Source organism: Barbatula barbatula (genome assembly GCF_947034865.1).
Source record: "Barbatula barbatula genome assembly, chromosome: 5".
Classification (NCBI taxonomy): domain Eukaryota; kingdom Metazoa; phylum Chordata; class Actinopteri; order Cypriniformes; family Nemacheilidae; genus Barbatula; species Barbatula barbatula.
The window spans coordinates 5,475,041-5,498,742 of record NC_136769.1 but is presented as its reverse complement, the minus strand read 5'-3'; the positions used below and the strand labels follow the sequence as shown (position 1 = coordinate 5,498,742).

The 23,702-nt window shown below is 39.8% G+C and overlaps 1 protein-coding gene across 8 annotated transcripts; it reads left to right on the top strand.

The window, feature by feature from the left end:
- Positions 1-317: 317 nt before the first annotated feature.
- sun1b (Sad1 and UNC84 domain containing 1b) lies at positions 318-21,712 on the top strand. Of its 8 annotated transcripts, none has more exons than XM_079456638.1 (24): positions 488-618; positions 3,743-3,837; positions 9,976-10,173; positions 11,668-11,852; positions 12,036-12,266; positions 12,658-12,738; positions 13,128-13,235; positions 13,372-13,470; positions 13,720-13,797; positions 14,469-14,564; positions 14,683-14,781; positions 15,395-15,488; positions 15,635-15,693; positions 16,214-16,425; positions 17,063-17,323; positions 17,915-18,007; positions 18,097-18,140; positions 18,214-18,358; positions 18,435-18,701; positions 19,213-19,297; positions 19,380-19,495; positions 19,581-19,748; positions 19,894-19,986; positions 20,338-21,712. In XM_079456638.1, exons 2-24 carry the CDS (start codon positions 3,761-3,763, stop codon positions 20,452-20,454), a joined length of 3,006 nt encoding a protein of 1,001 aa, XP_079312764.1. In that variant the 5' UTR covers positions 488-618; positions 3,743-3,760; the 3' UTR covers positions 20,455-21,712. The 8 variants fall into 8 exon arrangements, with proteins under 8 accessions (XP_079312765.1, XP_079312768.1, XP_079312770.1 ...); XM_079456637.1 differs by lacking the exon at positions 488-618 and adding an exon at positions 1,389-1,668; XM_079456639.1 differs by lacking the exon at positions 3,743-3,837 and having other exon boundaries at positions 318-618.
- Positions 21,713-23,702: the final 1,990 nt, after the last annotated feature.

Below are 23,702 nucleotides of genomic sequence, written 5' to 3'. Positions count from 1 at the left end.
TTTAGATTTGATTCAACTTTATTGTCATTACACATATACAAGTACAGTGTAACGAAATGTAGTTTAGGTCTAACCAGAAGTGCCATTAGCAAGTGCAGGATACAGTTAGAATAAATACAGAATACAATTTAGGAAAATATTATACAGTGGGCATGGATTATGAAAATGCCCATTTATGACTGAAGTTCCAGTACATCTCCGTGGTACTGAACACGGATTACTCTTTTGTAAGAAACAAACGTATTAAACCGAAAAATGCACATTTTTTCAAGCAGCCTCTTGAACAGGTCATGCGCCGCAGCTGCTGTAGGCGTGCCGTCGCTAGAGGGCGTGGTTTCGTACGCACGCCTCACTGTGCGCGCGCGCGCCTCATTGCTTCAAATCATCGCTTTCATCTGCGTGGCCTCGCGGAGATGTTCTTCATTCACGTTCCCCTGAAAACACAGACAGCTTGAACTTTACCGGTTAACAGCTCGACTCGTCTAAATGTAGTTTTCCGAGCTAAATGTCGTGTTTGAGAGATCGCTCAAGCTATCTTACTAAACCGCTGGACTTTGACAACTGCTGACCTGCCTGCGCCGCCGCTTTGGGTGTGTGTGCAGAAGTGAGGAAGAAACAGTAAGTAAAGACTTTAATGATTTAACCGTAAACATTAGAGTTACTCATTGCAGCGAAAGACATTTAAGACAGTAAGACAAACATTTGCTTTATACGGAGCTTCCTCTTTGACATTGTGAGGTACTTCGGGGTAAAACTTGTGGGTGAAGCCTTCGATGGTCTGAAACAATTTTAGGCATTTAAGATCACGTTTTGCTTGTCAACTCTTTGTTCTGTAAGCAGAAGTATACGTGTAACGTCCGCTGTTAAGACACGTTATTAGGCGGTAACTCCACCCTGCACTGCATTTACTGTTCAAATGCTCCACTATAATGATTTAACGTAACTTGAGCGTTACTCCGCGTGACCAGCAGATGGTGCAATTGTGTCGTTTTTTGGCGTGCTTGGGGACGAGTTGACGAGTTGTAAAACATGCGCATTTAAAGAATTAATCTGTCGTTCTTTGACTAAGATTAAGTCTACATTTATTGTTAAGATTAAGTCTATATTTGTTGTAAATGTTGCATTTTTTTGTCCTTTCTTTTTAGTATTTTATATACGGATCAATGACGCATGTGTTTGTATGATCAGTCACGTATTTGTATGAACCTCCACATGTTAAACGTTATCTGTCTCCTACTTTTAATTGTATTTACACTCGTTGAATTTGTTGACGGTTTCTGAATCCATAAATCCAAGTGTTTTGTGACGCCATCAGAATGGCGGCGGCCTTCAGCCAATAGATTCAAAGTACGCCGCTTGATTGACAGGCACCGAGCCTGAAAGGAGGAGCGTTCCTGCCTACTTTATCCGTCTGGCTCGGCTCTGTTGTGGGAGCCATTTTGGGATTTTCCTTGTAGTAATTGTAAACGAAGCGCGTAACTTTTGTCCGTCACCGCGAAGATTTAAGATCACATCAAGAGATCTCTTTTTTGGACGCGATCTATCCCGCTTTTTATTCTCATTCCCGACATGCGGCGCACGTTTTGCGCATCTTTGCTTTGGATTGTCATTTCTTAACCGGAATATCTTCGCAACAACATGAGATTATAGACACCGATGGTCAAACTGGCAAGTGCTGCCGTATTTGTTTAGCATGTGTGGTTTCGTTCGAGCCATGTGCGCGGATGAATGAGAATCTGTTGAGATTTCAGGAGCATTTTTATTCACTCGGTAGTGCACAGAAGCTCCGTTCTTTCCAAACTCTTGACAGCAAAAAGGAAACTCGGCCCTACATTAACGTTACCGTCTTGCGTGCAGTCTGTATTTATATTACGGTATATACTATATACATATATACATATATATATAAGCTTCCGAGCTGCACGGAACTCTTTTACAGTAGATAATAGAATTTGCGTTACAGTGTTGCAACCGAGGCTGCGGCTTAATATCTAGTGCGCTCCCTATCTAGGGAGTCACGCGCAGTCGCACCGGGTATCATAAACAATTGATGTGAATGCTGTCTATGTGGGTAGCTCACTACGTTTTGAGACACGCACTGCCAAAATGTCGCAGATACGAGAAGTCATGTGCGGAGAGTTGTGTTTATAAATGGAAATCCGCGCTCCCAGAGGATGAGATAAAGATGCAAAAGTGCACAAGGGCGTGAAGCTAAACCAGTTTAAGAAGATTCCAGTGTAAAACATCTCTGTTTTGGCACAAAAGAAAGGAGCTTCTGGCTGTCACTAATTATTTTATTTGCATTTTTGTGGTAGATTTGCAACATATTTATTCATGTTCGGGCTTGTAAAATATGCGAGAAGATGTATTCCTATTATTCAGCCTGTTTCTTGAGTATTGGGGACCAGCCGTTTTTAAAGCCAAGTTTTTTTTAGAAGCATTAAATATATGAAGAACAAAATATGATCATATTATAAAACGCATCGACACAGTAGCTAGTGCATTTGAGATTTCCATGGTCAAGCAGACAATATGTGGGTAAAAGTGCCTGGAAGTCTTTGCACTTCAGTCCAAAACTGCTGGGACCAAATTGTCACACAATCCTCCGGATGAAAGTTAAAAACGAAAAGTTCTGCGTTTGTCCTGAAATAAAGTCATTTAAGTCCTATCACTGATTCTAGAGTGTGTTGCATAATAGCAAACAAACCAGATCTGTCCTGAATTGCACATCGAGGACATTTTATTCGATGACTGTTTGCAATGTGCTCATCTCAAACCTGAAGATGGATATTTATGTTTAATTCGTGTTTTCCAGCTATAGAAAAAAAGAGCTGGACTGGAAATCATTTCAATAAAACTACCAGTTTAAGCTCGACAATTAATAGGCCTATAAATGTTTTCTGCTTGACACCCCAAAATAAAAATGTTGTTGTGAATTACTCACTTTCTTGTTGTTCAAAACCTGTTCACATTTTGTTTGGTTTATCACGGAGAAAGATTTGGACGAATGCTTGTTATCGAACAGTTTGGACCCCACTGACATAGTAGCAAAAATGACTATTGCATTCAAAAGTGCACCAGAAGTGTTTGCTGTCCTACGTTCTTCAAAATATCTTTATATATATTTTTCCTACACTCAATGGGGTGCAAGAACTGTTTGGTTATAAGCATTTCTCCGTGTACATCAGAACAAAGAGATGTACACACATTTGGATCAACTGGACGGTGAGTAATTCATGACAGAATTGAGATTTCTGTGCGAACTGTCCCTTTAAATATTTCGTAAAGCATCTGAGATGGAAAACCTATTAGTGATGGTGATAGCTATAAGAAGCTTGATTTTGTCTCTGGTGTTGCGGTTTGATTCGGCATTGTGCCTGTTTATTTGACTCATGTTGTACAGGATTGTAAAGGATTGTTGACTGTAGGTGTGGTCCATCACCCTTCCTGCTCATCGGACAAAACAGCAGGCGGTGCGTTTAAGCACAGAGGGACAGTTTATATTGAGTCATATTTTCAACTTTATTTACCTGCATTTGGCAAAACGACTACACAAATTCAAAAGTTGCTCGGAAGTTTCCTCATCAGAGACAGGCTGAAATATAGACTGCGTGCGCATTGTATGCATGCTTTCGTGGGTGTGACATCAAGCATTTATGCGTTGTGTACAGGCACACCCATCACACGTTGAGTTGTTTCTGCGGGATTAGAAGTCTCTCTTCTTTGCGCTTGCTTTTTACAGCGTGATCAACAAACTGCCATGGATTTCTCCCGCCTGCACACGTATACTCCTCCACACTGTACCCCGGATAACACAGGCTATACATATTCCCTCAGGTGAGATTACAAAATGCAGTTCCTGATACTCAAACGCATCCTATCTGTATATCCTATCATCTCAATATACATTTAGTTCCCTCCTATGAAAACAAGAACAGGGTTACTTTCCTTGTCGAGTTAAATCTGTTTATCGGTGAAGTACGTTGCATTTGTGCTTTGATAGGAACAACCCATGGTTTGTTTCTAGTTCGAGCATTGATGTTTGGAGTCAGCAGTTTAGTTCAGGTGTGTGTATGAGTAAATTCTTCTGAGAAGGTGACATGACAGCATGCAGGTGTGGCTCTTCACATGTCTGCGTTTACACCGGTTTTACCCCAGGCTTGTTACAGAGAATGCCCGCCAACGTGAATACAAATTTGAATAACTCTTCAACCTGATCACCATCATCTTATCATTTTTGTAAATGTTTCTATCTACTTTGTTTGCAGTCCTCCTTTGTAATCGGTACTGTTTTAAAAACTTGTTTAGGTCATTTGCATGTCCGCACGGATCAAGTGCTGCTGTACATTAAGTGTATTATTACAGTATTTGTATATAGTATATACATTTTTTTTCATCGGCCGGTCTGTATTTGTTTATCAGTCTGGCCGGTGGCTAATAATATAACTATTTTTATATAATATACATAGCTATGTCTTCAGAGGTGTATAAAGAGCTTACACAATTACGCTATTTCGATCTACATATACCGCGCGCGGGTCCTCTTGCGTGTAATTTGCCATGTTCTGTCTGCCGTCGTATTGTGGAGATAGCGGTTGGTTGCAATTCGCAACCTTGCCGCTAGATTTCACTGACTGGACCTTTAAGTACAAGCAAATTGTTTAAATTAAGGCTTTACAAGTAAATAAAACTTAACATTTTGGCTAGTAGGGAATTGCAGAAACGTTTGAAAGGTTGAACTGATATGATGAGTTAAATTGATGAGAGAAGCATGAACATAAACAAGTACATCATTTGATTGTTAAATTGAGGTAGATGTATATATAATATATATATATGTGTGTGTGCTTGTCCTTTTCATGTTTATCTGTTTTGTCAGTTTCACTAGACTGTCGGTGTAGGATGTATAACTGACCTCGGGCACAAACCGTCATCTAAAGAAGTGGGCTCGTGTGTCAAAACGGTGAGCCATCTGTTGCTGGCACTCATAGCGTCATGACGAATCCGAGTTACTCAACGTGTGACGGGCCGACATGTGCACACACAGAGAGCAATTGTATGAACTCGGCTGCGAGAACACAACGCGCATGTTCAGTTGTTTATTACCACTCCGTTCTTACTAACATGCGTTTCTTAATGCAAGGCATCTGAATGGCTCTTTATAGACCAGGCCTGTATAGTTGTCAAGAAAAAGTCATTGTTATCACGTGTAACCAGAATCTAAAATTAACATCTGCAGATGGTGGTGAATTGAGAAAGTGTACAGACGTAAAATGTGTATTTTGCATTATTTTTATTCAAATGGATATGTTTGAGCTTGTGATAATGCCACTGGTTTGTGGGAACGGACTGTGTCATAGATGATTCGGTCATTGTTTGGACTTTGCTGTTTTACATGGTATGCATTATGCAATGGATCAATCTTGAGATTGACAGGTCAGATGATGCTGTCCAGGCGTTTGATTGGGGCTAAAGTGAATTTCAACATTTTGGAAAGCACTTGACTTTTGTATCTCATTTTCTAACTACTTTCTCCTCTTTGGTTTTGAAACCTTGATAGACGGACTTTACTTTTCTATGTAGTTGTTTGCCGCATTTCGGAAGTTTATTTCAAACGCAGCTTTTTAACGTGCGCAGAGACGGGTGCAAATGCACCACATGCTTTTGAGCATCTGCATTGTCACTGCAGTCTCAGTCAAACTGGGTTAGAAAGAACCGAGAAGGGTCTATACCCGTTGCAGATATCAGGAGGGAGATGAAGGGATTTCTAACATTAGATCGCTGGAGTTGCAGTGTATTTTGCAAAGGCAGGGAAAGTCATGAATGAGTCTTTCGCTCTGTGACACTCAACAGCTGCTGAAGTGTTTGACAGCTGAATTATTTTGTGTGTATCCTGAATACTGCTTCTGTTCTGCAACATCTTGACAATGCAGTTATAAAAGTTGAGGATGGGACATCACCAAAATGAATAGTTTAGTTTTCTTGTTCTTATGTTTGATTGTAGTTTTTCATAAACTTGGGCAATTCAATGCAATTGCCAACCCTACCATTAAAGAAATCAAGTTTGTACCAAACGTTTTACCACACTGATCATTCAGATGTCAATATTTGGTGGTTTAAAGGGATACTTCCCCAAAAAATGAAATGTATTTCACTCGCCTTCGAGTTGTTCCAAATCTGTATACGTTGCTTGGATCTGATGAACTAAGAGAAAGATATTTGGATGAATGCTTGTAACTAGACTCAATGACTCCCATAGACCCAAGTACCCAAAAATGTTAAGCATGGTTTTTCATATTCAGGTAGGTGTCACTTTCACAATTATCACATCCATATAACAATCCATATTGCATAAAAATAAAGAAGATCGATCACTTACTCGCCTTCATGTCATTCCAACCTTTTGTGACCATCTTGAATTCCCATGAATAACTTAACATAACTGACTTCCAGTGTATGAACACAAAACCACTGACGCATTTCTGAAAATATCATCTTTTGTGTTCCTCAGAAGTCAACCACGTGAGGGTGAATAAATGTTTTATTTTGCGAGTTTATTCATTGAATATTTTGGAGCGTGTGAGACTCTGGTCAAGTGCTGTTATAGTGAATGTGAAGAGAGAGTCGACTGGTGCTGTACTGATACTAGACATCAGCACATGACCATTGACCACACACGGATTTGAACTCTCTAATGCTTAACGCAGACGCTCCTCTTAATCTCACTGTGAGCTCTGTGTGTTCTCTCTAATCAGATTTACTCATGTCAGACGTCTGTATTACCGAGATGGATTGTGGGTAGGGCTGCACGGTTTGGCCAACGCATTATTTTGCCGTACATTATAAAATAGCTTTAATGCCCTTAAGGTCACTTGATAAGATGCAGGACAGGAGCCAGTTCTGTTCCGGCTGAATTTCAGTAGATTTCAGTCTACTTTAGAGAGATTGATTTTACAGCATCACAGTAAATATTCAAGACCCAATTCTGGGGTTTTCTTTCAGTTTATTTCTCTGGCAGTGACTTTATGAGGGGTGGACTGAACAAAGTGCTCGGTGAAATCTGTATATGGTTTCTGTTTAACGGGGAATCCACCTTTTCTCAGCTTTTCAAATAGTCATCAATTCATATTTCCGTGTTGTTGCGCTCTTGTTGTAGGACTCGATTTGAATCCGGAGAACCAAAATCGTTGGCGCGTTCTTCAAAGCAGATCGGACAAGATGATAATCGTAATAGTCAATTTTAGCTTTCCCATCAATTAGAAAAAACACTTATCGAGGTAAACGATTATTGTGTCGCATTCCATTTTGCAAGGATCCTCTCTTTTCTTGTAGTATAAATCCACAGCGCACACCTTTCCTTCACAGCGGTTCAGCAGCGCCATTTCTTTACATTTACTTTTCAGTAAAATTCGGAGTTTAAAAGCCAAGTCCTTTTTATTTTCTATGTTGTTTTAAAGATTAATGAGTAATCGTGTAAAATAATCGGGATCTCAATATTGGCACAAAATAATCGCTATTACGATTTGTCATAATCGAGCGGTCCTGGAGACACCAAGAAGCCCATGAAAACATCATGTCATAACACCCAAAGAAGCAAACTTTGACATCATTCTTGTTCAGATGTCATATCGCTGCGGCTTCAGAGAGAGCGTGCACTTTAAAGATAATCTGACTTCTAGTAATTGTGGGAACTTTTAGGAATAAGACTGCTGCGGGTGGGTGTGTTTAATGCATTATATCTGATGTGGCACGATTCCAGCGTCTGTTTCTAACAGCAAGATACCCACTTTCAAAATCTTCATTTTTTTTGTTGTAACGTTCCGTTTGGCGGTGTTCCTGTAGCCCGAAGATCATAGGTTTGATTTCCAAAAGGAAAACCGAATGTACTGTTAAATCGCTTTTGCCTTATATAATGTTGTTTCCAGAAGGTTGTGCGGCACCTTTCTCATTTCCTCTGTTTATTTCATGCTTTGTGTTATCAGATTCTGAATGCTTATAGTCAAACACGGCCGCTCTTGCTAATACATACAAAAAAGTTTATATATGGTGCACAATCATTTCAATGAAAACAACACCCTGAACACAGAGCGGATGTGAGTCTGTTCATGTAAATGGGCTTAAAATGAGCTTCAGTGATATCAGCACCTGCCAGACGACAGTCCACGCGAGCGACATCATCAGTTACGGACAGATCGTTCTGCTGATCATTCACATATGAAGAGTTTGTTGCCTTTGAAGTTCGGCTTTAAAACACGCACGAGTCAATGCGCGTGATCTCCGACAATAAAGAAACATAAAGGTGGTCCTGCGCAGTCGCACATCACACAGACCTTGCGTGTCATTTTCTGTCCGCTGGTTTTGAGCTCTTGTTATATTTATTCGTTTCATCCTTTGTTATGGTGCACTTGCATTACACGATGGGATATTTCTGCTTTATCAGCGAAACCGATAATGCCATTTTCTGCACCCGAAATTTCGTTGCATTTATAATATGTGATGATTGAAGTCGGTGGGGATGTTAAATGAATCGCAATACTTGTTTTTAACGACAGGGGCCGCTGTGTTTATTGATAACTTTGTCAAATGGATATGCTGATAGTTATAGCAAGTCTTAGTTAGTTTCAAATCAAGGGACTTTATTATTCAATTTTTATTTGATTTGAGATTGGTTTTGAAATTGCAAGTTAGTTTTGTTATTTGATATAAATATATTTTTATTTTGTGCAGCATTTAAGAAAGAATTAAAAGCGGCACTTGTTCATTTCGGATTTCTCTCAACTTATCTTGGAAAGAAGAATCTTGAACAGTTCGTATCGTGTGAATCGTATAGCATCACGTCGTGAGCTGAATGAATCGTTACATCCCGAGTCTTTTATTATGCCTGAAAATTGCACTTGCTATTTTAATATCGTTCATCAACAAATGATATACTTCAGTTTTAAATATGCTTCATCTTAGCTAAAAGAAGCCTTGTCGCAGTTATATGATCATTTTCCGATATAATAGTGTTTTATTTCCTAACTGTCATGATTGTGTTTTGAGTAACAGGCTGATGGAGAAGTTGTAAGACACCTGTGAAGCAGGTAAAGCTGAGAGCAGGTTACTGAAAGACTTTAATAGGCTCTCCTTGAGGTGACCGGGTTATCCTGTTGCTTTTCTTGGTTCACAGAGACAGACATGAGCTTTAGATGGGCTTCTGCACAATCGTTTTTTTAACGGTAATAAAGCTTTGGCTGTGCGTTCATCTTAAAGTGGCTGACCGTAAGAAGGGCCTCTTTGTCGCCATCTCTGTTTGCAATTTCTACTGCAGGTGATGTGTGGAGGTCAAATTGCGCAAAACTGCCGTTTTGGTTGGGTGACTCCTGTTTTGTTATTTCTCATGGAAACTCACGTAAAGCGAACCGGACAGAAGATCCCCGCACACGAGAGCGTCTACGGACATAACGCGTAAACAAGGGTTAGGATTTAAACCTTGGCTGAAGACTTGAAAGTTTGGGTTTAATGACGAAAAACGAACCAAGCAAGCAGAATGTTTTCTCTTCAGATTTTCTAACACACACTTGTGTTCAGCGCTGCCCCAGTTGCGTTCATTTGTAAATTGTGTGCACTTATTTTGTCCACTTGTTAGAAAGATCGACCAAAAAAAGCATCTTTACACAAAGTACAAGCAGAGTCCGACCCACACATTTAAGCAGGAAAGTTAAGCAAGCGTTTTGGAGACCTTGCTTGCTCCATCTCACAGGTTTAACAGGGCCGGTGGCTCTAGGCAGGGGCACAAGGCATATTTTCCACTTGTAATTATAGACCAGGATTCATAACTTGCCCAAAAAACCCTGTGTCAGGTCTGCCCGGAATGTTGCCCGGTTTTCAAAGCCTTAGCATTTGTGTTTAAATGACTCGAGTTCAGGTGAAGATTGCAGCTGTATTTCACAGGTAAAGATTCTGACTTGACGTGTTCTCCTCTGTTCTCCTCAGCTCCAGTTACTCCACCGCCGCTCTTGAGTTCGAGAAGGAGCACAAGATCAATCCCGTGTACGACTCGCCCAGAATGTCACGGCGGAGTTTGAGACTGCAAACCAGCGCCGGGTTTTACGACGACGGCAGTTTCGCTGAGCTCGCGCAGAATCACAACAGCAGCTCCTTCAAGCGCACCTCCACCAGCAGCGCGAGCAGGTCAGATGATCATCTCTCTGTCAGTATATGATAGCAATATCTTGAACGACCTCACTTCTTATCCGTGCACATCCACAGCCTCTCGTCAACACTTTTGCGTAATATGGGCCTCATTTTTAGGACGGCCTAGTTTGTCAGAGGTTGTTGTGTTAACTCGATTGCTAAATGCTTCTACATTTGTGAATCGTTGTGGATAAAAGATAAATTAATAAACATACAGTCCCAAAAGGGTTACTTACGTTTTTCGTTATTGAATATGTTCATTATAGTAAACGCGTCAACTGCGCTATAACACGGGTGTAATTATTTGGTAACTATAGAAAACATTCATCGAGCCAATGTCATATGTTATCCTCTTTAGTTTCATCCTTTATCTAGAAGCCGTCAAAATATCTTCAGTTTTATTAAGCAAGTTCTTGAAGTCTCACCCTGAGATGCTTTTTAAACAATATTAAAGACAGTTTTACATCTACCTACTCGCATCTATTTTGGCTCTTTTTTTAAATAAAATTTTAATTTTCTATGTTGTCAAAATTACATTTTTGTTTAAGTATACACCTTCAGTTATAAAGATTGAAAAGGGAGATGCATTTTAGTTAAGTGACTCGAAACATTTGAGCGGTGTTGTACATATCAAATTAACATTCCGCATATAACGGTGCGATTCTGCAAAGTTTGGGTGTTCAAGTTTGAGTGTTTAAGCATAAACATTCCTCAAAAAGATGCGTTTCTGTGTTCTGCACATTTGTGGTATGACTTAAAGCAAGTTTTTACAGCTCACCTGCCTGTAATTCATAAATAATGTACCATTTGACTGTCAGAGTTATGAGAAAGGATCAAGGCACAGCTGTTGGTTTACTTTTTTTGCGGTGCTTTGTAGCACAGGCCAAACCATTGAAGCACAAGTATACGTCTGTTATCATCTCACAGGTTAAATTCAGGGAGAATATATGCCACTAAAACGGTCGCAGCACTCCATCATGCCAATTTCGTGAGGATATGTTGGCCCTGATCATCTGTTTTTAAACTTTCAGACAGCCAATAGTGTGAAAAATCGACCGATACTGGTTATTGCAGTAGCTCCTCACTGCAGAACGCAAGATCCAGTGGACAAGGTTGGATCCAGTCTCCTCTTATCGCATTTTGATTGGTCGACACTGGCTCCAGTCTCCTCCCTGGATCTTGTGTTTTGCAGTGAGGACTGTCTCAATTATGGGCCCATATATCGTTACATCTCTAGTAAATAGTAATAAACTAGTAAATTATACTTCATGTTCATTTTTATTTAGCAATATCAAACATAGTAATATTACTATAAGATCTAAAATAGTTTTTTCATATTCATATTTAAAATGTTAATTCTTTTTTTCTGTATTGTGTTATATATTAAGCTGTGATGCTCTTGCTGGAAACGCAGGTTCGAGTCTGTCCCATCCCACATTTCTCTCCACCTCAAATATATCATGAATGTTTCTCAACATATTTTCCACACAGGTCTGTGCGGAGGAGAAGACAACAGCAGGAATCGTCAATGTACGAGTCCCACAGTGTGAATCAGACTCCTCGGAGAGAACAGACTGACCTGAGCATCCTCAGTACCGCCGGCGATGCATCTCTGATCTCCAGTCTGCTGGACGAGTCGGCCCTCAGGCAGAGCTCCACTACACACATAAGCTCCGGTCAGTGAATTCTCGCTTCTTGATCAGAATATTTGTTCATAGTGAACACATGTCCGTTACCTAGTTTACTTTTTCAGCTGACCTCACCGAGCCCTCAGATTGTAAATAAACTCATGCCTGTGTAATCTAAACTATGTATAAACAACATCTGTAGTTCTCACATTTTTTTATTGTTGTGTTTAGCACGGAGGCAGAGGAGGACCGATCACAGCTCGCTGTTAGAGAATGGAGTCGCTAGTAAAACAGAAACGCACGCTAAAATGGCCAACGGCTACATCTGTAAAGACTGTTGCTTCCACGCAGACCAGAAGACTGATGAAGATACTGCGTATTCTTTAGCGTACTCCTCATCAGTGTCTTCAGGCGCCCGTCAGACCACCGCAGACGCGCGTACGAACAGTGTAGACAAGACAGGTGAGAACATCAGCTTACACACTATCGATAGCTACATTTACATTTAGTCATTTAGCAGACGCTTTTATCCAAAGCAAATATTTGTATGTAATACAAAGAGCAACAGTACATTAGGTGCTAATACAAAGTTGCTAGCTTCATTATTTTCGTGGTTTTAGTGAGCATGGGTTTTACAAATAGACTGAAAAGTGAGTCATTTTCAAGAAGGAAGCGAGAAATGTCCGGGGGTTGATTTGTCAGGGAATGTTTAGGTTTTCGGTCTGGTTAAAATGCGTCCATGCAAAGTCACGCCCACTCTCCTCTCCCGTGCTAAAGTTAACTCTAGAAAGAAAGGAAATGCATGCTGGGACTTCCGATGAGAGGGGATGATTTTATTATGTGTGTGTTTCAGTTCATGACAGTTACTGTGGCAGTGTAAATGTGGGCGATCTGATGACCGCTGACAGACGGCTCAATCTCAATAGCTCGCTTTGTAAGTACACACAAACAAGCACCATGAACTACAGATAAGAACACATGATATAAACCTCTGTTTCATTACATTGGTGTTGTGTGGGAACAGAGGTCAAATTATCTAATGCAGGGGTTCTCAAACTTTTTGGGGCCAGAGACCCCTTACAGCAGTTTCTTTCCATGGACCCCCTCATAACTTAAACAGTGATGAAGTATGCTTACTCTTAAATGCCATCGGGCTTTATTGCATTGTAATATTCACCACTTCAGACCTGTTTTATAGACCAGAAACACACCTCAATTTAAATCACACAGCGACTTTGGGAACCCCTGCATTATTTGTATCCATGTGTTTGTTTCCACTTCCTGTGATGTCACATTGTGTCTTTCGTCACTGTTGATTCACAGGTGATGATTGTAAAGGAAAGCAGCGTGTGGAAATCCACACGGAACGCAAACACACGTCCTATACACGAAACGTTTTCGCTGCGCTGTGGGCCCTTGTTACTTACGCAGGTTATACACCTTTACCAGATCTGTTTATTATCATTTGTAACCGGTTAGAAATAACACCATTCCTTCTATGCAACTGATGAATTGCGTGACATCTGGATTTTGTGTTGTTGGTTTGTATGTGCCGGTTCACAATCAGGTTCTGGTCTGCTGAGGGTTTGCGGTGGTTTTGGTTCAGCCGCTGCGTTTGTGGCTCGTAAGATGAAGTCCGTTCTGTGGTTGGCAGTGTTGACTCCAGGTTGATATACTTCAGATAGTTTTTTTCTTCTTAAGCATGTGTTTGTTTCACTCGTTCTGTTTTTCCTCGTGTCACTGAGAGTCGTCTGTCATCATCATTTGATCTGACGGCTTTTTTCAAACACCCCACAAACATGTTTCCTTTCTGAACTATCAGCTCGAGTGTGTCTTTCTTTAGTTTTTCACACCCTTTAATGTCTCCTTAAAGAATTTGAAGTGACATTTTAAAAATAAACTGCGTATTCTTTAGCATCATCATCCTCCTCGGTGTCCACAGCCGTCCATCAGACCACCGTAGACGCCCATATGAACATTATAGACAAGACAGGTGAGCGCATCATCTCAAATTAGCTTTCGACTATCACCATACTGATATATAGTTTCCATTTATGTGGTTTCATTTCTTCCTTCTCAATTTGTAATATTTATGAACACCAAAAAGAAGTACTTTCGAAATGATTGTGGGAAGTATTCGGGGATTCATGCGTTTACGCCCACTCTCTCCACCTGTGTTAAAGTTAACTGTGGAGCGCGAGAGAGATGCATGATGGGATTGCAGGTGGGTGGGAGGGGCTGATGTTAATCATTTATGTGGCAATAACTAAAAACTTAAAAGAGCAAAGTGATTAATTTAATTTAGGATTTTAATAGGAAAACACTTAAACCAATGGGTGTGCTTAATTTTTTGCCTATAAAATCTTATTTAAATGTAGTTATGAATAAAACATGAATTAAAATGCTGTCTTAAAGGGATTGGCCGGTTGTCTTATGTCATTGTTTGAGCGACCGCATGCACTTAAGACTGAACCGCAATTGTGAAGATGTTGCAATCTCATGCACTTGATCAATAAGTTTGTTTAATTTTGACTTTATTTGATAACGGTTTTCACTTATGTTTTGTATTTCTAAATGTATATATGTGTCCATTTACTTGTTTTCACTGCATATGTATCTGTGGTTAAAATGATGCCGCTTCCTGTCACCGCTGCTGATTCACAGGTGATGCTTATGAAGAAACGTACCATGTGGAATCGAAACATTATTTCTACACCCGTCAAATACTTGCTGCGCTGTGGGCTCTTGTTTCATACACAGGTTATACATCTTCATCAGACAACTCTATCAATCCAACAGACATTTGTGCTTTTATTAACTTGAACATGAATTGTAATATATCTGGATTGTTGGTTTGTATGTGCCGGTTCACACTCAGGTTCTGGTCTGCTGAGGGTTTGCGGTGGTTTTGGTTCAGCCGCTGCGTTTGTGGCTCGTAAGATGAAGTCCGTTCTGTGGTTGGCAGTGTTGACTCCAGGTTGATATACTTCAGATTGTTTATTCTTCTGAAGCATGTTCGTCTTCCCTCACGTTCTGTTCTTCCTCATGCTCTTTCTCACATGCACAGCGAGTCGGCCGACTCATGATCATCATCCATTTGGTGATTCTTTTCAAACACAACAATCATTTTAACCGGCAGTCCACAAACACGTTTGCTTTCTGAACTTTCAGCTCTGGTGATTCGAATCCCTCTCCTGTGTCTGAACTACTGATTCTCTTCCATGAATCATTTCTGTCTTCCAAGTATGAAAGACTAGATGTGCCACTTAAAAAAACATTTGATGACATTAATAAAAACATGTCGGTATAAACATAATATAAAAAAGGTGAATAGACGTTTAACTCTTCCTTTTAAGCTTTGATGCGTAGTCATCCAACAATAATTTGGCCAATTGAACAAACAAGTCTTTCCTGTCTTTTTTGACATCACTTCTAGAAAAACGTTTGGAAAATAAGTGTTTGATATTTTTGTGGGCTCTTCTAGTCTTCCATATTCAGCTGGTAACATTCACACAGCATTTCTAAAGTTGAGCGCTGTTTTTTTTCTCACCCAACTTTTCCTTTGTCTCTCGCACGTGTGTTTTGAACAGGGAAAGCAGCAAGCGGTCTCTTCTGGTGGCTGGGCACAGGGTGGTACCAGCTGGTAACTCTAATGTCTTTTATAAACGTCTTTATTCTCACCAGGTAAGAGTTCAAACCTTTCATCTTTATATGCATTGTTATATTATAAACATTCTTGTTTGTCCCGTTGTGTCTTTGTCAGTATAATGTGATTTATTTGAAGTCTGAGTGCTAAATATTTCACTTAAATGTTTTTTTTTGTCCGTCAGATGTCTACCCAAACTACTAAAGCTTCTTCTGTTCCTGCTTCCCTTCCTGCTATTGTTTGGTACGTTTTTTTGTTGTGTTAGAGTTTGAAGACAGATCCTATATATTAAAGTGAATCTACTTACATTGGAAGTCGAGGTATTGCACTGGAAAACATGTTAAATTACACATTCGGAAAGGTATAGTTACAGCTCGTATAACATTATTTACATTAACATTTTGTTTTCGTAAAGTCTCAGTAGTAAACAAGAGACGGTGCCCATCGACTTTGCTGATTTCTCAGAGAAATGTTCTGAGTTCAGCATCTGATAAACAACCACACTTGCAATGATCTGTAATCCAACTCATGTGATTTGGCTAAATCTGTTCATTACTTTTAAGCAAAAATGCACAACCAAGCACATTCTCGCTTTCTTTTGTCTTCAGCGTTTGCTCCAGCTTAACCTAATAAACTCTTGAGGGGTCTTAAAAAGAGTCTTGAGAAGATATAAAAACATTCTAGTGACTATTACCAAAAACGATTTCTCATTTTGCAAACACATTAGCTCGTGGATCATAAGAATATGTTTTTTGTATCGCAGGATTGTGGTATCTCGGTCCGGCCGGTATCCTGACCTGCCTTCCTGCTGTAAACCTCACAGAGTGGAAGACGCTGGTGCCCTCTTTCGCATCACTTCCTGCCCTCCCTTCCCTGCCGTCTCTCCCCTCCTTACCCTCTTTACCTGCACTTCCTGCTTTCACATCACAGCCGCTGGTGGAGGAACATCACGTGCCCCCCGAAGTCACCTCACAGGTGAAGAACGTGACTTCGATTGAAAATTCTCTGACTTTGTTCGAGCCACATTTCATGCGCTGTGGTGTACGTGATGAGATGCCAGATTTCCAGCTTTTTACGTAATGACACCTACTCTGTTTTTCGGAGAAGAAATGGTATCTTGGTATCCTACTGAAGTTGTTTCTATGGCAACAGACATAGATACGGCAGATATTGATTTTACTTCACAAATCCATGAATCGTTTTTCAATGTAGAAAGTAATTCTTGCACAGATTTAATTTTTAAATTGTGCAGTCCAGTCATTTGTTCATTTTGATATTCTGACATTTCACAAAATGTTCAATTCATTTCTTTATATCGCTATTTAAGCTTCATTTATTTTTACGTTTATTTATCTTTGGTTAATCGTGTTTTGTTCCTAACTTTATTTCAGATTGTGGCCAAGGCCACTTTTTAAACTTTCATTTTGTAGAAGTTTTTCAAAAACGTTTAGGTCTAAAACAGAGCAGCAGAAATGTTTCATAGATTTAGTTGTTGATATTTACCCTGTAGCAATCTGCAACAAATAACATAAACGTCTTACGATATATAAATGTGCATCTCGAATCATAGTTTAAAAGTGACATAATAGATAATGTTGTTATTCTTTTGCAGCCTGCCTCAGACTACATTAACAGCGAGCGTTTGCTTTTACTGGAGCAGCGTGTGGCGGCGCTGTGGGAGAACATCCAGCAGGGGGAGCTGAAGGCACAGCAGCACCATCACGAGACTGTTGGATTGGTTCAGGCGTTACATGAACAGATAAACACACAGACAGACAGAGATCATCTCAGACTGTGGGTCTCACAACTGTTTGAACCCAAATTCACTGAGATCAAGGGAGAGATGGACAGAGAGGCTTCCAGCAGAGCACAGGTGAGACCGTTCTGTTCTGTTCGTCCTTCTGAGATCTAAATGCTCGGTCACACAGAGTACGATGTGACTAAATGAACAGAAGTGTCAGATATTCACTGAACGTTTCTTACACCAGATATTGCAGTCAAATGAACAATAGTTCAACAGTTGGATCAATTTTGCATCAAAATTTAAACAATGGATCGTCGATGGTTTGTGATGTTTGACTAGCCAGTTAAGAGAAACGTTTTATTAAATGTTATTGTACTTTTTCATTTTTTTATATTTCTAAAAGGGTTTATTATTTTACATTTGATTTTAGTTGTTATTATTAAAGTTTTATATTCAGAACTAGTCAATAAGTAGATTACCTTCGTCATTTAGATGTCTTAGTTCATCACTTAATTCGACTATTATTATACGTCTTTTCATATTTTGATTTTAACAAATTTGACTAGCCAGTAAGAATGAGTAGTAAATCTATTTTTTATAAATAAAATATTGAGCTTTTATATTTAAGAAACACATAAGGTTACAGCTTTGTATAATTCGCTCTTTTATCCCTGTATTTATATTCACACATGTTTGTTTTCTTATTTTGATGCGTCTCAGACTAAGGAGCTGCATGTTCAGCATCAGTCAAATCTAGAGGCTCGACTGGCGGAGCTCGAACTCCTCCTGCAGAACATGAACACCAAAACTACGGTACACGCTTAGGATTCATAAAGAAACGTTGAACTCTTAATTCTAGTAACCCGCCATAATAATGTCAATGTATTTATCTTGTATCGCAGGAATTCCATCTTAAACCTGAATCTCCAGCACCAGCTCCCGTCAGGTAGAGATGCACACATCTCACTGTAACACTGAATGTTTGCCGGCTCTGTGTTAATGCGGAGGTTTGTCTGCAGTGTCGGTATATCTCAGGAGAAGCACGATGCTCTGCTCCTGGAGGTTCAGAGGCTGGAAACAGAACTCGGGCGCATCAGAGGAGACCTGCAGGGGGTTATGGGATGTCAAGGGAAATGCGATCGGCTGGATACCATACACGACACGGTGAGTTTCATCATATAGAGGTTATTTTAATGTCATCTTCACCTTTAAACGTCCGTATTTTATTTGTTTTATCCAGGTATCTGCACAGGTGAGAGAGCAGCTGTATGCTCTGCTCTACGGTCAAAACAGAGGCGAAGAGGAAATCCCTGAACCTCTGCTGCCATGGCTGGCCTCGCAATACATTCGCTCGTCCGACCTCACCGCTACACTAACCATGCTGGAGCGCAGCATTCTGGGAAATGTGTCCCTACAGCTTCAAGAGATCAGTACGCAGCAGTCCACAGAGGAAACGGTCACTCAATCCATCGTCCAAACCACCGGGGCTGCTGGGATAGCAGAAGAGGTACAGGGACTTGTCCTAAAGCGGCCATAACACACAGAGCTTCTTCATATCTCATGTCAATCTTGAGTACTTGCAGAATAGTATCACACCCTTCAAATATCCGTAGAGACTTTAGTTTGATCACGTTTATAAAAGACAGATACAGCTATTCCGAAAACATGCCACGTGAGTACGTGAGCTACTACACAGACGGTTTCACTTACCGCGTGCGGTTCATGCCCGGCATCTTACCGCTCCATCTATCAGATTCAAACGATTCAGTATTATATCCACCGTTTATATAACATTCATCACCCAAATGCAGCGAACAAACAACACAGCTGAACTTTGCGAACATAGTGCTCTCTCTCTTTCTTTCTCTCTCTCCTGCACACATGTTGGTACTGATATGAGAAACATGAGCACATTAGCATGCGTATCATACGTGTGAATGCCATAAATGTGTTGAATACACCCCTTTCGAAGTCTATGTAAAACCAGCCTGTTTTGTATACGTCTCCTTTAATCTTAGCAAGTCCAGTTGATCGTCCAGCGTGCTTTGAAGTTATACTCTGAGGACCGCACGGGACAGGTGGACTACGCTCTGGAGTCTGGAGGTGAGCACGTCTTCCGAACACACACACACACAGAACATCACTGATCGTTTTAAGTCGTTCTGACCCGAGTCTGTGCGTGCAGGTGGCAGTATCCTCAGCACGCGCTGTTCCGAAACATACGAGACAAAAACTGCTCTCATGAGCCTCTTTGGACTACCGCTGTGGTACTTCTCTCAGTCTCCACGGGTTGTCATTCAGGTACGTGTTAAATATCTCATAACAAAATTCGAATTCCATTTTGAAACCTAATGTTAACACGTGTTTTTTTATGTCTGCCTTATAGCCGGACATGTACCCCGGCAACTGCTGGGCATTTAAAGGCTCTCATGGTTACCTGGTGATCAGGCTGTCTTTAAAAGTGCTCCCTACATCCTTCTGTCTGGAACACATCCCCAAATCTCTCTCTCCGTCCGGCCACATCAGCAGCGCACCGCGACGGTTCACCGTCTATGTAAGACCGCTCGCATGTCACATTTGCTTTGGGATGAGAGACGGGATACCCAGAAGTGGTCTTATTTTGGCTTGATGCTACAGCACGTGGGTTGGTGGTTTAAAAACATGTGCGGTGGGTTAAGTGTCGTCATCTGTGTCTGCAGGGTTTGGATGATGAATACCAGGAAGAGGGAAAACTGTTGGGGGACTACACTTACCAGGACGACGGAGAGTCCCTACAAATCTTCCCTGTTATGGTAAAATACAGTACCTACATGATGAAATCGTGCGTAAATCACAGCCGTACTGCGAGTTTAAATGCAGAGTTAATGTAGTGCTATACTGTATTACTATTGTACTCTCTCAAAAGGATTTTGTACCATAATAATCTAACGTAAAAGTAGATGTGCCTTGATTTGAGAATAGTTTGATTGTAATTGAAGAAAGTTTTTGCATATAAGAATAAAACGTTATTATGTATCCTACACCCTCATACTTGTGATGACTTAATCGTATTAAAACCAAAATAAAAATAACCCGACTTCACTTATGATCTCTACTTTATAAATGCTTTGCAATACACTGACCATGTTCATTTTTTCTTCCAGGAAAACAAGGACAAGGCATTTCAGATCATCGAGATGCGAGTGCTGTCAAACTGGGGCCACCCCGAGTACACCTGCCTGTACCGCTTCAGAGTTCACGGCCACCCGCACGCTCAATAATCCCACCCCGCTGTACATTACTCCATCCCCTTATGTACATAGACACACGCTTGGACTGTGATGCAGCACGAAAGAGACTGACATTTTTAAGACTTTAATACGAATGACGGCGTTGCAAACGGAGCGCAGCAGGAATTTAAGATAAGGATTTTCACATAAACACTCATTTCCCTGTACTTGCACTGATCTGTCGCGTAGGTACGCTTGCTCCCGCTCTCACCCGTAGATGTATTTGTGCCTTCAGACAGTATACGCTTCTCATTCTGTGTATATTTCGTTTTCAGAGACGTTGAAGTCTCACTTAAGTCTCTAAGCTTCAGTCTAACCTCGTCCACTGCTGCTTGAATTGGTCTGCAAGGTCACCGATCAGCTACAGGACGGGGTCGTTGTTCCTTTTATCACCACTAAATCTCATGAAATATGTTCAAAATCAGGTCGTGTTTTAGTTCAGAAATGAAATTGCCTTAGGAACAGGATGTTTTAATGAAACCGTGTGGATAATACTGTATTACAGTAAAGATTTAAACACATTCTCCCTTGAGAATAATGCAAATTGCTAAAAATAAGTCTTTTTTTCATGGGAAATGAGTTCATTGGACCCAGACCTCTTTTCATGAGATTCACCCAAACAAGCACTAGATTTATTTCACATTGTAGAAACTCATAACAGCCATAAATTGTACAAGACATTGATTTCTGCATACAGGTGTTGTCCGGACGGAAAAGAATGGACGTCTGTGGACTTACCTTTGTACATTTAACAAAAACTGGAGCGTCATATCACAGTCATGATAACCTGCAGGAATGTAACTTATTGTATCAAGTCTTTTTTCAATCGACTTCTATCAGTGTTGGTTTTGCATAAAGGGGTGCGCCCCGTCAACATGATTTTTTTTGTTCTTTTTAATAGTGTTTGTGTTCGACATTTTAGTTTCGGTAGAGGATGCACTGTTATGTCTTCATAAAGAAAAGGTTTGTTGCACAAGTCCTATTTAATTCATCGGATATGTTAGAGAGTCAAAGGTTCATTTATGGAACCGCTTTTAGTCGTCCTGTCGATCGGAAGGAGTCCGTTTGTAAAATACTTTCCATTTTGTTCATCACTATTTATTTTGCAGAGTACGTTCAGAAATAGGACTTTGTGCTGTGTGTTGTCAAATGCTTTTCGATGCATATTGGTCTGTTTATATTTTTAGTTCTGTTTTTTGGCTGCAGTACGCTTTTGTTGTACAAGTAAAGAATTTTAATTTTAAGGACATTTTCATGATTTCTCATGCTTGAATTAAAGACTCAAGTACAGTAAATGAGTGATTAAAACGTAAGATTCTGTCATCATGTACTCTCATACATGAAAACCAGTTGCATTTGAAATCCTTGATGGTTTGACTTTATTCCTTTGCGCATTTCTGCAAGTCATATCTGAGGGATTATTCTTTTTCTGTCCCAGAGAAGCCGTGTCTAAAAGTGAGCAAATGTCTTTGAACTATATTATAACATGATCTATTCCACCTCCAAATGACATATTGGATCAAATTAATGTTTAATTTGTTTCAGCATAACTGTGGTAACACGCATTCTCTAAAATGTTCACATCTGTCATGTTCTGCCCGAGGCGACATGAGCTCTGTGTAGTATTCAATAATCTGTCTCTTCCTGTTCAACCACAGGCAGTCAGAATGTGAGTAACCTACGATGGCCTCATTCTGTTCCACACCTCTTTCATATTGCTCTTTGAAGAACTGCAGTTCAGCACGTACCCATAATCCATTTGGGGCCGACACTGGCCCCTGCTGCTCCTTCAGATAACAGCACCGAGTTCCAGTGTGCGTTAACATCCATTTTACTGAAACTAGGGACAGCATACAACTTTGTCTTCATTTCACCAACTTCTATAAAAGTAAAAGGTCAACTTTTCTATAAAGCCATAGTAGGATAGATATCCTATAAAGTTGTTATAAGATATTTATTCACGCTCATTTTATTTCAAACCTGTATAATTTCCTTTCAACCGAAGATATTTTGAAGGACGTTGTTAACCAAACAACACTTAACCCAAGCATTGTATGAACGCAAAACCACAGAGACATTTCTCAAAATATCTTCCATTTGTTTTCTTGAATGAAAGGAGTGTTTAGATGATGACCGGATTCATATTTTTGGTTGATCTTTTACATTAAGACTTTGCCTTTCATATACAGTTGTGTTCAAAATAATAGAAGAGTGTAACAAAAAAGTGAGTAAAATTCAAAATCCTTATAATAACTTTTATTTCAACAGAGGCGGACAGAGTACACAGGTTCATTACTTGAGTAAAAGTACAGATACCCCTTGCTAAATTTTACTCAAGTACAAGTAAAAGTACTACAGTCAGATGTGTACTTAAGTAAAAGTACTGAAGTACATGTTTTTAAAAGTACTTGAGTATCAAGAGTACAAGAGTACATTTTCTAAATATTGCATTACTACTGCCACAGTGCTTACATTTATGTACAGAAACGTCCTACATGGAGTTATGAAAATTTTTAATGTTAATACCTTGGAGAATGTTAAAGGAATTTAAAGTAAAATAAAGTAATTTTAATCTTTTTACCATGCTTTATTCTTTTCACCTCTGCTAGAGTTTTAATGGATTTTTTGCACCCACATTTGAACCGAACAGTTTTAAACAACACACCGCATACTCAAGAACATCAAAGCAAATACTCGGCTTACATTAATGAGTAATATTAGAAAATACAATTCAGCTAACAATTGTGTGTACATGTGAGTTTCCCTGTTTTTTCATCAATCAGTAGTGGCGTTTCATCAAAACCTAGGGTATGGCGAAATTTCCTCAGACCATACAAAAACGAACCACAATGAAACCAAATGATACCACATATATGTAACCACAAAACTTAAAGTAGTAAAAAATAACCCACAGCCAGATGTTGTCATAACCACCACCAACGACTACGTTAATCGACTATGAGACTAAAATATAAACCAACCATTGATCAGATTCAGGAAACAAGATTAAATATAAAACATGTCTTACCTTTTCGCAGGGTTGTTAAGCCTTGATTCTTTTCATTTTTAAGCTAATCCTGGCATAGCTAGTGGCAAATCGCAAAATACATAATAGCCTAAACTGCGACTGCACTACGAAGTCTTTCCGTACAATATATTTTTTTAATTTTTCACAGATAGCGTTGTACATTATGAATGAAATACAATAACAATAGTGTAAATTATTCGATTTATTAAAA

Coding starts and splice junctions, on each gene's coding strand:
- sun1b (XM_079456637.1), top strand. Junction 15,694..16,213: donor TCCCTTCCTGCTATTGTTTG/GTACGTTTTTTT, acceptor TTTGTATCGCAG/GATTGTGGTATCTCGGTCCG. Junction 18,141..18,213: donor CCAGCACCAGCTCCCGTCAG/GTAGAGATGCAC, acceptor GTTTGTCTGCAG/TGTCGGTATATCTCAGGAGA.